General features: G+C 41.0%; 1 protein-coding gene and 1 long non-coding RNA gene across 12 annotated transcripts in view; one reads left to right on the forward strand and one right to left on the reverse strand.

Moving 5' to 3' along the window:
- SKAP1 (src kinase associated phosphoprotein 1) overlaps positions 1–12,117 on the forward strand; it is a 267,533-nt gene that overhangs the window by 240,575 nt on the left and 14,841 nt on the right. For all 5 annotated transcript variants that reach the window (XR_005056207.2, XR_005056206.2, XM_036999074.2 and 2 more), the window contains one exon: positions 3,231–3,331. Coding sequence is in view for 3 of the 5 variants with exons in the window: in XM_036999074.2 (XP_036854969.2) it covers positions 3,231–3,331 (101 nt within the window). In the remaining 2 variants the exon portion in view is untranslated. Of the gene's footprint in view, positions 1–3,230; positions 3,332–12,117 lie in introns of those variants that run through there.
- LOC140849123 (uncharacterized) overlaps positions 1–12,117 on the reverse strand; it is a 48,459-nt gene that overhangs the window by 29,485 nt on the left and 6,857 nt on the right. For 6 of the 7 annotated variants that reach the window (XR_012130720.1, XR_012130717.1, XR_012130718.1 and 3 more), the window contains exons 2-3: positions 11,936–12,042; positions 5,740–11,193 (exon numbers count right to left, since the gene is read on the reverse strand). This is a non-coding gene — a long non-coding RNA (uncharacterized lncRNA). The remainder of the gene's footprint in view (positions 1–5,739; positions 11,194–11,935; positions 12,043–12,117) is intronic. The other variant, XR_012130719.1, reaches the window with a different exon arrangement.

Here is a 12,117-nt window from a genome sequence, read left to right on the forward strand (position 1 = left end):
TTTAAATGCAGTGATCGTACCCATTAGCTTCTCTATCATTGTAATTGTTGTTAATTGTTATAACTGTTTTAGTTATTAGTGGTGTCATTATTGCTCTAGGTCCTCTGTCTGTTTTATGCTGAATATATTAGTGCTTTGCTTTTGAATTACCAGGCTTTATTTAATGCAGAGTTACGTTTTTTTGGAGAGACATTGAGAAATGCTGGCATTAAGCTTTATTCTTTTGTTTTTCATTCCAAATGGACAGACTGGAAAAAAAAATAATTAGATGGAATAATGTCCTCAAAATGAGAAAGAGGATGTTCTGAATTAATTAAATGGTCAGAATGCTGCACCATTTCTGATTTCAGACTGCTGCCGGAGTAGTGTAAACCTAAAGGAACCTTAATCCAGCCCACAGAGACAAGCTGCTCTCTCAGGTTCCCAGTCCCTCACTGATCAAAAGCCATCAAAGTCTCCTCATGCATTCACTTGTTTATTGAATGAGCTGGAAGTTTAGGGAGAAGTCGGACTGGTCCTGCAAACTTTCAGGCCTTCAAGCTCTTCCTGGGGAGGCCAAGCTTCAGGAATGAAGCCCTCCTCACCGTTACCTCTTCCCCTCTTCCAGGTATTTAAATTACACCCACACTTGGTCAGATTCTTGTAACACAAGTAAAGCTTGGGGGAAACCCTCCGTGACCTGTCAGAGGTTAGATTCCCCATTATACATAGCACCCTCAACCTCTCCTTTGAAGGTGTAGCATAATCATAAAAAAATAATGCATGAGTCTGTCTCACAGTGCCTCCCCTACTGGATGGTAACCCTAAGTGCAAGGGCTGTATGGCCAATACAGAATTTCCAGCATCTAGTACAGTCCCTGGCACTTGGTTGATGCTGCGTACATGTCAGTTGAATGCTGAGGAATGAATGTAATGAAGCTCTGTGCACACAGACACATGAATGCAAATCACGCATATATTAAACAGGGCGTCTGCAATACAGAAGCCAGTCTCATCTAACTCAGGAGTTCCTCCTTAATACCAGTACCTCTGTCTAGACAGCAAGTCCCTGTAGCTAGTTCTTCAGTTGGCTATTTTTCAGAGCTGTCCTTCCATGGTTCTAGTTCTGATGATTTCAGTTCCTGGATTCTCGAGTTCTTTTTGGCCTTTAGCTTATGAAGTACTGAAGACATTTTCTATCTCTGTTTTTCCTTGAAAGGCATTTGTTTTCTTCCTAGCTCCTTGCTTTCCTTGTGATCTATTGTGCTTTTAGAATACACAGTGTTCTCCCAGGTGTCTAACATAACCAATATCAAGTCACCTTTTACATATATACCCAAAAGGTACTCATAATCTTAGGGCTATCCCACATCCAGGACTGTGGGGAGCAGTACCCCTCAGTGACTATCTGCTAGGCCAGAAAAAGCCAAGATAACTTTGTCAGTCTATCATGATTTCAAAGTTGTTTTAAAAATCTATTTTTATTAAGTGATTTTCTCTACCGTATATAAATCCATGAAGAATACTGACATCAATATACTTTCCATTCCTAATTTTGTCAAAATCTTGGGGTGATTAATCAACTAAAAATGCATTAATAGATCCTCTGGGAAACCATTTTCACTTTCCAGGGACTTGTCTTTATTATTTCATATACTGATACATAAAAAAAAATAAGCCTTGTCTTTTCAATAGTTAGCATTTTTCTCCCAGTGTATTTTTCTTCCAAACATATTTTTTTAACTCTGTGGCAGAATGTTTCCAATATAGTTGTCTTGTTTGCTGCCCTCTGTTGTCTACTACATATAGAAATTATTTTCTGTGTAAAGAAAACATGCCTGAGTTTCTATATAATTAACATTGTCACTTCTGTCTGCAATATCTGAGTCTTAACTAAATGTTTCTCCTCGTTTTTGTGTGCTTCAAGATTCCTACTGAAGTTCTTTTCCGGAGATATATAGGGGTTTTGTTCCCCTGTGCTTTTATTATTTGAATTGCTCATGAGTTAGGAACAAGTAGAAAAAAGCAAATATAACAGGGCCTCTGTCCCCCATTGTCCACTTGCCCCCCATCTATTCCTACCCTCAGAGACTAACACCATCATTCCTCATGGGAGGGTCAGGACACATGAAGGGAAAAGTGGAAACCAATAGAACAGGGTCCCCTGAAATCACTTAAATTTTAATAGAACCCACGATCCCTGACTCCCAGGAATAGGAATTTCGTCTTTGGTAGGTGCTTTGCTTACAGATCCCATATATAGCATCCTAAGGAATGGGGAGCACTGCCACATTATCCCTGGTCTAGTGGGCATTAGCTCTCCTGCCATTCAAATCCCCAGATCTCTCCCACTTTGTTCCCTAGTGTTTAACCTTTCCGGGTAGAAGAAGATCAATACAAATTCTTCATTGTTAAGAATCGATGGCTGTCCCATGGCATCACTGCCACCTAGTCTCGCTGAGAAGCCCAGTAAATCTCTCCAGCTGCTTCTAAAGCTTCGGTTTGTCGTTTTCAGTCGCTTTCATTTTTAATGCAGATCACTTTGGTTTCTGTTCCCCTAGGGGCTTGCAGATAAATCTTGGCAGACATGTTCAGGGTCTACAAATGAGATGCTGGAAAAGGGCCAGCCCACCCAGAATTTAGTAGTAATGGATGAGAGGCACCCCCCGCCCCGGTTCCACTTAAAGAATGGGCTCTTCATTGCTGTATTTATTGGTGATTACCTCACAGAGTACCTGGGTGGGAAGTGCCCAGGATGAAGTTCCTGTGGAAAAGACGAGGCCGACACGTGAGACTGTGATGCAGACACATGCTGGCTGACGCCGCCTGTCTTGTAAATAGGCAGAAGTCAGAGACTTAGCCCATTCCTTCAAATGCATAGTGAAAAGATGCACTGCATGGTTTAGATACCCTGGATCAAGAAAGTTGGGCAGGAAATCCCTTTGCTGCTTAGTAACAAACCAAGTGAAAAATTACCTGCCTGATTTTCTTTTATTAATAAAATAATGTATTTTTCATATTATTGAATAGCATCTGGCTAAGGGTGATCTGTAAATATTTAATGTTAGTTAATGACCTTTTTCTCCCACAGTCCTTTGCTCTTGCTGAGTGTCTGCATCTCATCCTGACCCCCTTGAATCTTAGGTTTTCTTGGGGCAGTATCAGAACTCTGGTTTCCATTTGTAGCAAAAATGTGGGCTCCATGGAAAAAGACAGTCCTTTTAACTTTTATTTCTCCTCTCTTTGATCAGTGGACTATGCCAGTTATTACCAGGGCCTATGGGATTGCCATGGTGACCAGCCAGACGAACTGTCCTTCCAGCGGGGTGACCTCATTCGCATTCTGAGCAAGGTAAGGACAATGAGTGTGGGGCTTGGATCAGAAGTCAATTTGTCACTCTTGATGATGTAATCAACCATAATCAGAATTACTCCATGTCATGTACTTCTCTTGTTTGTATTACATGGCTCCCTCATACACAGAGTAAATTTCCATTGATTTATAATTCTTACAGAAAAACTTCCCTGAAAATTTAGATTCAGGAAACAATTTTTAAATTTAAAAATACAATGACATAAACATAACACTAAAATTACACTAATCAAAATTCGATCTTTTTAGGGTCTCGTGGTACTTGAAAGGTCATTACTGTGTACATAATTTATTACTATACACTACTCTTAAAAACATTCTAGCTAAGTCAGCTGCCTTATTTCATTTATATGACTATAATATAATTATGTATGAGGGGGAGGAGTCAGAGCTAGTTAGCTCAGTTGGTTTGAGCAAGTACTGATAAGGCCAATATATTGAATCCAGTCCTATAAGGGCCAGCTCAGCTAACTTACTCTCTTCCTCAGCCACAAAGGTAACCTCTAGCCTCAACTAACCATCTCACAAATAGTTTTGTTGATCCTAAAAGAAATGGGGGAGGAAAGAGGGGTGGGCTAGGTCATTGCAGATCGGTTACCAGCATGAAGATTCAGAACTCATGATCTACTGTTTGAGGGATCAGTCAGCACCATCTTTGTAGAGAAAGACTACATACATTCCATATAGGTGGGTTAAGGAAATAGGTTATGTCCCTAAAAAAAAACTTATTTAAAGTTCTCTATGCAATAAGTATCTATAAACACTTCTTTTAAATAGCACAGTTAGATCTTAATTGATGAGTATGTGGATTCCATAAAGGAAAATTGAAAACCAATAATTTTCATTTGTCATTTATCTTATTCTGTGGCTGTTTCTACCTTGGCCAAGAGTTTGTCTTGGTTTGAAATATACCATAAGCCCCTTAAGAACAGACCAGAGCTGACCCAAGGTACTTTTCAGTAGTTCGCCAACTAGTTCCTTTTGAACAAGGACCAAATTCAGACCCAACCCTTCCTGAGAGAATAGAAGGCCTACAAGCCCTGCAGAGTGAGATCACAACCTTCTGGTGATTTCTTCCAGGGTCCTAATTTACCGCTACCCTAGTGCCATTCCGGTACAGCTCCAATACACCAAGAATAAATTGGAAGCAAAGAAGGGAGTGGACATTGGCCTGATTGGTATTTCAAATGCCCGAAAGCAAGGTTTGCCGTGTAATAGAATTTGTGTACATTACCACGCTGGCATTACAGGGGTAATCGAGTTATGCACTCAGGTGTGACCAGGCCTCTGTTTGCCCAGAGCCTGCAGGTGAACAAATTAACTGTTTACATTGTCTGAGGTGCCTGCAGCAGGAGCGGGGGAGAACAGAGCCAGACCTTCTACTGGCCTTCCCTCTCGGTCCTGATTATTTTGTTTGTTTTGCATGTCTTTTGCCTTTGTTAATGGCTTCTCACTGGGGGTCCCTTTCTTCCATTTAGAAGGGACTGTGCGGTGACTTGCCCTGCAGTAGAGAGCTGTCTGTGGTTACCATGGCTGTTGTATTTTTAAGAGATACCAAAGAGCATGGGGAAACTCCCCAACCTGTTTTGTTTTTTTTTTAATCAATCCACCTTCCCCTCTTGCATTACTAAAAGCTAATAGATCAGAGTTTGCTTCAGTGAGAATACCCTGGTTCTGTAGGGCTTCTTTCTCCATCCTTTGGAAGGTCTGAAATCCATTTTCATTCCTTATCACTGCAGTGGTGCATTTCTTCCCCCAGAAGCACACTAGCTGCCTCCCTTCTCCATGGTGCTAATCCCTGCATGTCAGAGGCAGAAATGAGAGGCTAGAAGCTCAACTGGAGTTTTCCTCATAAAGCTTCATTCCAGTTAAGGTTGGCTTGGGGAGCATTTCAGATTGGATTTACCTTTATTATATTACCTAACTCAATAAGGGTCCTTGGACAGGAAGGAACCTTGAAAGGCCACCCAATCCATTCCCTTGCCTTTAAGAAGCACAAATGAACCATTTCAGACAGAAAAGGAGATTCCACTACTATTCTCAGCTGTCTGTCTATTCAGACATTCAGTAACTCCTAATCTCTAGAATTTCCTCTCATATGGCTCCTAAATTCATTCTACTTTGCCCCAGCTGGCTTCCTTTATTGGAGCCAGTTACACTCTGCAGCCTGCCTCTCACACCTGGAGGAACAGAGCTGACCCAAGCTGAGTTTGGTCCAGAAAAACAGTATCTAAAAATCTCCATTTTACTTTTGCTCTATTGTCAGTAGAACATCTGTCAGGCAAGAAAGTCCTGGGTTTAGGAATCTGGAGAAGACTATTTCCCTGAGAAACAAAAGACAAGATGCCACTGGGGGCAGCTCAGCTTACCTGGACCAGTTTCCTTACCTGTAAAATGCAAGAGTTGTGTTGGATGACCTCTAAGGTTCCTTCCACCTCAAACATTCCTGTTGTAAACATGGTGAGGTTGATACTGCAAAACTGCTAAAGAAATTCCATACAAATATGTGTTTTAGCTTTAATTATTTATTCAGATTAAACAAACAAAAATTTCTATTACGAGCTCTTTTGTTTTTTGGCCCTCATAAATGCGTCTGGTTTCCCCCTCTCTCTTCATGTGATAAAAGAAATATTCTGAGGTGAGAGTTGAGGAGTGGTGGTCCCTGGATGAGGAAGGGGATATAGAGGTAACATCTTTTTTCTTGGGCTCCTGCTACCTGCTGTTTCTTAATAGTTGCCCATGTATGACCCAATCTTGAATCCTAGAAGCCTAGGGCCAGGAGAGTCTGTTAGGCCTTGGGCTTTTGGGCAAAATGATCCCAGAAAGAGAACTATTTATACTTTTCTTTAAAATCTTTTCCAGATATTTTTAAAGAGAGGACAATTGGCTGGGCAGGAAAAATGCACCCCATATGCCCATCGCCTGTACTATACTTAGGGAAGCAAGTTGGTAACAAATGGGTTACTTATGTGACCCTGAGCAAAGTCACTTAATTGTGCTAATCCTCAGTCTCCTCATCTGTGAAAATTAGAATAATTTCTATTTATAGAGTGTTGCAATGCTTACATTAAAGACTTTGTATGAAGAAGTGCTTGACATCTAGGAAATGGTAACTATTATTAATTATATTCCCTTCTTTTAACAATAAAGTAGACTTTTTGGGTCAGTGTTGGGTACATCCTAGAGTTCACTAAATTGTTGGTGAATTGAGAGAAAAAAATGTAGCCTGCCCTGCCAAGAACTCTTCAGAAAGATGCTCAAAAGCACAAAACGTTCTCACTTAGAAATGAAAAGCCATCCTGTGAAAAGGCCTACATGGAAACCCACTATGCCTTTCCTGGCCTGAGAGAGTTCATCACTGACAATATTGACCAATCGTTCAAGCCGCCCATTGCATGAGAGGCCAGAGCCATGTACCCAAGCTCTGAAACCGTAACCAATGGCACAGTCAGCAGGACTCCCGCTGACCTCCCCTAACACATTTCTGCATACTTGTGTGTGTGTGTGTGTGTGCATAAGCATATCTATACACTCCTAGGCCTCATGCAGTTACATGCCCACTTGATTCACTGAGTTCCAGTCTGGGTCCTGAAACATATTAAAGGGAGATTTTAGTAACGAAGCAGATCTGTGCATCCAGTGGATGTTCCCGCATTCCTTTCAGGCCCAGATATTTCTGAACAGCTCTTTCTGGTGCAGGGACTGAGCTCTGCTTCCACCCAGTACTGGGACAGCTCAGGCCACAGCGGGGTGTTTAGTGCTCTTCAGTGGCTCCAGATTGTGGCGCTTGTGCAGGTCTCCTCATACGTAACCAATGGCTCCTGAGAGCCTGCCTCTCGTAAATTACTTCCCACGATGCCTGCGACCACCACAGAATTCAAGTTTGGATAGAGCAGGAAAAAGGTGTTTGAAAGGCCTGTTCACTCAGCTGCATTTTAATTTCCTTTTCAATCTTGTCCCAATTAATTTCACAGAATTAATCTCACAGAAGCAAACTCGGCAGCATTGAGGCTGCGGTTTTAGTGTGGCGGTTGCTCTGCCTGAACATGAAATAGGAGCTAATATAAAAATCCATCTGCTGTGTTTGAAATACACGCCGGCTGCTGCTCAGTCCTGTCTGACATTCCAAACATCAACAGCGGGGAAAAGTGATTTGGGGGTTAGTGGCCATCAGTACTTGGCAGGGGTTCAACAACAGGTGTACTCCAAAAATCCATTCAGCCTGGGCACCAGGCATGACGGGGCAGGTGCTGAATCACCCTCCATGCTGCAATGGCTGGGCCCTGGCTTAGTTCCTTTTATCTGAGGATCATAAGGTTCCTCTGTAGACTGGCACTGCTATGGGCATTTATTACAAGAGGGAGGAAAGGAGGTAAGAAGCCTCTTCCAGATAAGACAAGTCACAGTCCCAGATTTCAAAGAAGTGACTCTGTCTTCCTGGCTCCAAGGTCTCTCACTAGAGAACCTTCTTTCCAAATAATAAAGGTGCTTGTTCTACTGTGTGAGATAACTTAAATTAACACCCATTTAAAAATTAAACCTCCTGTTTCAGAAGTAATTTACAGTGCTAACATGAGCTGTCCAGCAATAAGAGGTAAATTAGAAAGAGAAACTCCTTTTCAATTGACTAAAAAGAACTCCCTGGATGAGGTCTTGTATTTCAGGTTAACCCAGCAGGCAGGTTACATCTATGGGCTTATGTTGGGTGCCTCATGAGTTGTCCTTAGGCTCTTCCAAGGTTTGTCCAGCTATTTAGTCCCATGCAGATGAGCCTTGGAGCAACAAGTTGGGCACCATGTAAAGTTTATACTGGTGGCTTCACTGGGGTGGGAAGATATTCTCATGGCCCAAACTCACCAGGCATTAGCTGTCTTCTCTGCTACTATAGTTAATATGGAAACAGGAAACCTTACAGGCAAGATCAAGTTTAATATCCGACATTTGATGCTGTCAGATGACTGTGGGCCTTAATGTGGGTGAGGATGGATCGACTTTGTCAGCATTAGTGAATTTAGCTTCCAGCACTGGATTGGAGCTATTTAAACTCAGATTGGAGCCTGGCTCCAAACCCAGCTGCTAGTTATCTGAATGCAGCAGGCCTGTTCCCTGCACACCTGGACTATGTCAACATATGTAACAGCATATCATTATAATGGGATTTTTAAAGCCCAGTATTCTCCACCTACTCCCTCAGAGAACTACTTAAAGAATGGAGACCTTTCCCCTCCCTTGACCCCATCCCCTCCAAAAGAGATTTGTATGTTGTAAAAATTATCTGAATGCAGCAGTACTTCCTCTTTTAAGTGTGCTTAGTTGAATGTGACAACAACCCTCATAAAAACAGATAAGTTAATTCCTTCAATTGCTTTAAATGAGGGTTTGTCGTTTGTTTTTTTTTCAGGGCTCTGAGGGAAAGGAGGTGTTTGGTGACATCTAGTGTCCATTCAGGACTTCCTCAGGCACCATACCCTCTGCTTGGCTGAGTGGGGGATGGGCAGGGTTATTTGGGAGGTAATTCGGGGGTAGTAAGTGGGGAGAATATAGGCCTGGGGCACAGGCCTGCCCAAACAGTGTGATGAAACTGATCAATGCCTGTCACAGAGCTATTATTCACCTCTGACCTAAGCGAAGGGGGTGGGGGAAGGGAATACCATTGGAAAATATCTTTTCTTATTTATGATGATAGGAAAAGAGAAGCAGAAGCTGTCCCCACCACCCCATTTCATGTTAACAAGCAGGTCAACACTGTGCTGTGACGATGAAGATGATGATGTTGGTGGTGTTTTCTCTCATTAATAACCCCTATGGGAGGCTATAGAGTTGGGAGGATGGGAATGGGATTTGGGGTCAGCTGGAAGGCAACGGTCATACACCGGTCAAATTCAGTAGAGGCCATTCCTTTCCCCCAGACAGGAACCAATCGTCTAGAACAAACCCTGGCAGCCCCATTCCTTCCAGGTAATTTTTATAAATGAGGGGACACCCATTCCAAGAGAGGACAAAAGGGAGAGGGTGTTTATGTGTTTGTGTGTGTGTGTGTGTGTGTGTGCATAAGCATGCATATAAACCTGCTAACAAGAAGCCCAACTGCTTATCAACCCTGTCCTCCAGGTCATTTATTATAAAACCCATTTTTTTTTTTAAGAGAATAAAATTGGCATTTTCTACTTTATTCCTTACTCCTACACTGTTGTCCTGGACCCTTCATTTTCTAGACACACACACACACACACACACACACACACACAAGTGGAAAGTCCCAGATCAGATAATTAACTGTGAGGCCCACACAGAAATGTTTACCTAGAACCATATAAGCCATGGTAGAGTTAGGTTAATGCTCAGAATCGCCTGATGCTTTACAAACTCCAGTGTAAAAAATACCAGCCATTTATTTTGCAGTGAATTTATAACAAATGCTGTTAAAGCTTCGTCTTTTGACAGAGGTAATAATAAATTCACTGTTAAAGACGGTAGTTTAATTCCTTATACCTCCAATACTGCACAGAATAAACCATATTCATCACTGAGTAATTTTTTACCACATAAATCTTTAAAACTAACCGGTGAAGGCTGTTGAGGCTGAAATATTGTGAATTTATTAGATATGCCCATGTAGTATTGGATTCAGAGGTTTCCATTCGAATATATTATGGGGAAAATTTGTGTCTTTAACTGTGACATTCCCTCCATTTCCCACTGCCAGTATTATAACAAGCAGCTCCTCCAGAGTCAACTGCACGTTTATTAGACAGAGATTTAGTAATAAACTCCTCACTAATCTGCCAGAGAGGCTGGATGACATTTCAGTGAGATGCTCTATTTAAAAAGGAATCACAATGCTTTGTTTCTGCGTAATTATTTTCTCAAAAGGAACTCAGCCTCCCCAAACCTGTCTGCCAGTGTTTCTTGGTAGTGTATGGATCCAGCTCTCCTACCAAACTAGCAAAATATTAAAGCAAATTATAGCCTCGCTGCAAACATACAGGGCGTAGCTCCTATACAGTACAGGATTAGTAATGGGGAACTTGGGGTAATTGGTTAGAACACAGAAACACTTGAATTAGCAGACGTTGCCAGACGTATGGTATTTAAAGGCTAATAAAAAGGTTATATTGATTCTCAAACTAGAAATAATAGAAAATGGTTTCAGGAAACTTGCTATTTAAAAACTTTCATCTTGACATATGACACATTAAAGATACAATTAAATCCTCAGATTTGAACAAAAATCCTTTTACTCTGCCATATTAATTTTGAGTGAAAATCTGTGCCTGTTAGATGAGAACAGCCTGAACCTTTCTCATGATTTGTTAGGGAAGTGACATTTAAACTAACCAATTGGTTGTATCAGATTGTAATGCCCTCTCCAGTTTCATTAAGGAAACATTAATATTGCTAGAAAGAAAAATGTTTTTTTATTTTAGATGCAGAAGGGTGCATCATCTTTTTAGCAAAGAAATACGGCAGTTTCTCTGTTCCCACTAGTATTCTATTTTGGGGAAGAGTTCCAGATACTAAAAACTTCTAAGAGCATTGTGAACTTTAAGATTTTTTTAATAGAATAAAATCAAATAGGTTTCTGTTAAAAAAAGGAGAAAAATCTTGTGGCAGTGCAAGACTGCAGCCCATCAGAATAATTGTTAAAAGACAGACCCCGGCTAGAAAGATAAGCATAATACCAGCAATTAATATTCAGCATTTCACATTATAGTCAAGAGGATGTACTTTCCTTTGTGATGTGGCTCATAAGCTGGGAGTGTTGGGAGCCAGCCTGAGCTCTGCCTTCTTTTTGTGCATGAGGATTAAGGAGAAAAAAAACAGCAACAATCCTGCTCCATCTGTAAATGAACAAACATCTTGATTTTATAGCTATTTGCTTTGTAAAACTGAGGAATGAAACAAAAATTACTGGATGCCTAAGTAACACTTTAATTCTGAATTCATTTACGCTGTAGCTGTGTAGTTGTCACAAACCATAATGCAGTATTTAATTAAAATAACAGAAGTGCATCTAGATATGTCCTGGGGTAGCTATCACCAAATTATAGTCTATGCCATCCGTATTTTATTTATGAAATGGCAGATTCTAAGGTGCAACTAGGCTGGTACAAAAGCATAAACATTTTAAACCTGCATTTTTATAAAGGCTCTTTTTTTTTTTTTCCTGCTGCGTCTTTAAATTTTTTCCTCCTATCGTTCAGGGGTTTTTTTTAGTGGGATTGTTTTGATGTCGATAAAGATCTCTCTAACTCTTGCTTTTCAACTATTGACCTCCTGAGTCGTCTGGCTGTGAAATCCCCTGTCTGTTGTCATGGAAAGGCTTGTGAGGCTTCACAGGAGCCACAGCAAGCATGGGACATCTTAGCGGATCTTGGATGTGGATTGCAAAAGAGTATGAAAAAGCAAACCCTTTCCAGGTTCGGTATGCTTGTTCCCCATACAAGCTTCCTTGCACCTTTTTTTCCACCTATAAATACCCATTACAGTTTACACGCTTGCTTGATCTACTTTGTGAATGTTCACATGCAGACATACTGCTCCTTTTCATAAACGCATAGCATCTATCTTACACGCACCTACCATCTATCTCCTCGTTCACATTGGCTGTCCCATCCACCTCCTTGTCTGCAGAATTATGTTCAGCAAGGTCCTGATTTATAGGAAATAAATAACGAAAATGGAACAAACTGAGAAAGATAATCGAAACATTCAAATTGTTATTTTTCACTGTACTTTACACAAACAACATCTATAAACACCTA

Source organism: Manis javanica, chromosome 4 (assembly GCF_040802235.1).
Source record: "Manis javanica isolate MJ-LG chromosome 4, MJ_LKY, whole genome shotgun sequence".
NCBI classification, from domain to species: domain Eukaryota; kingdom Metazoa; phylum Chordata; class Mammalia; order Pholidota; family Manidae; genus Manis; species Manis javanica.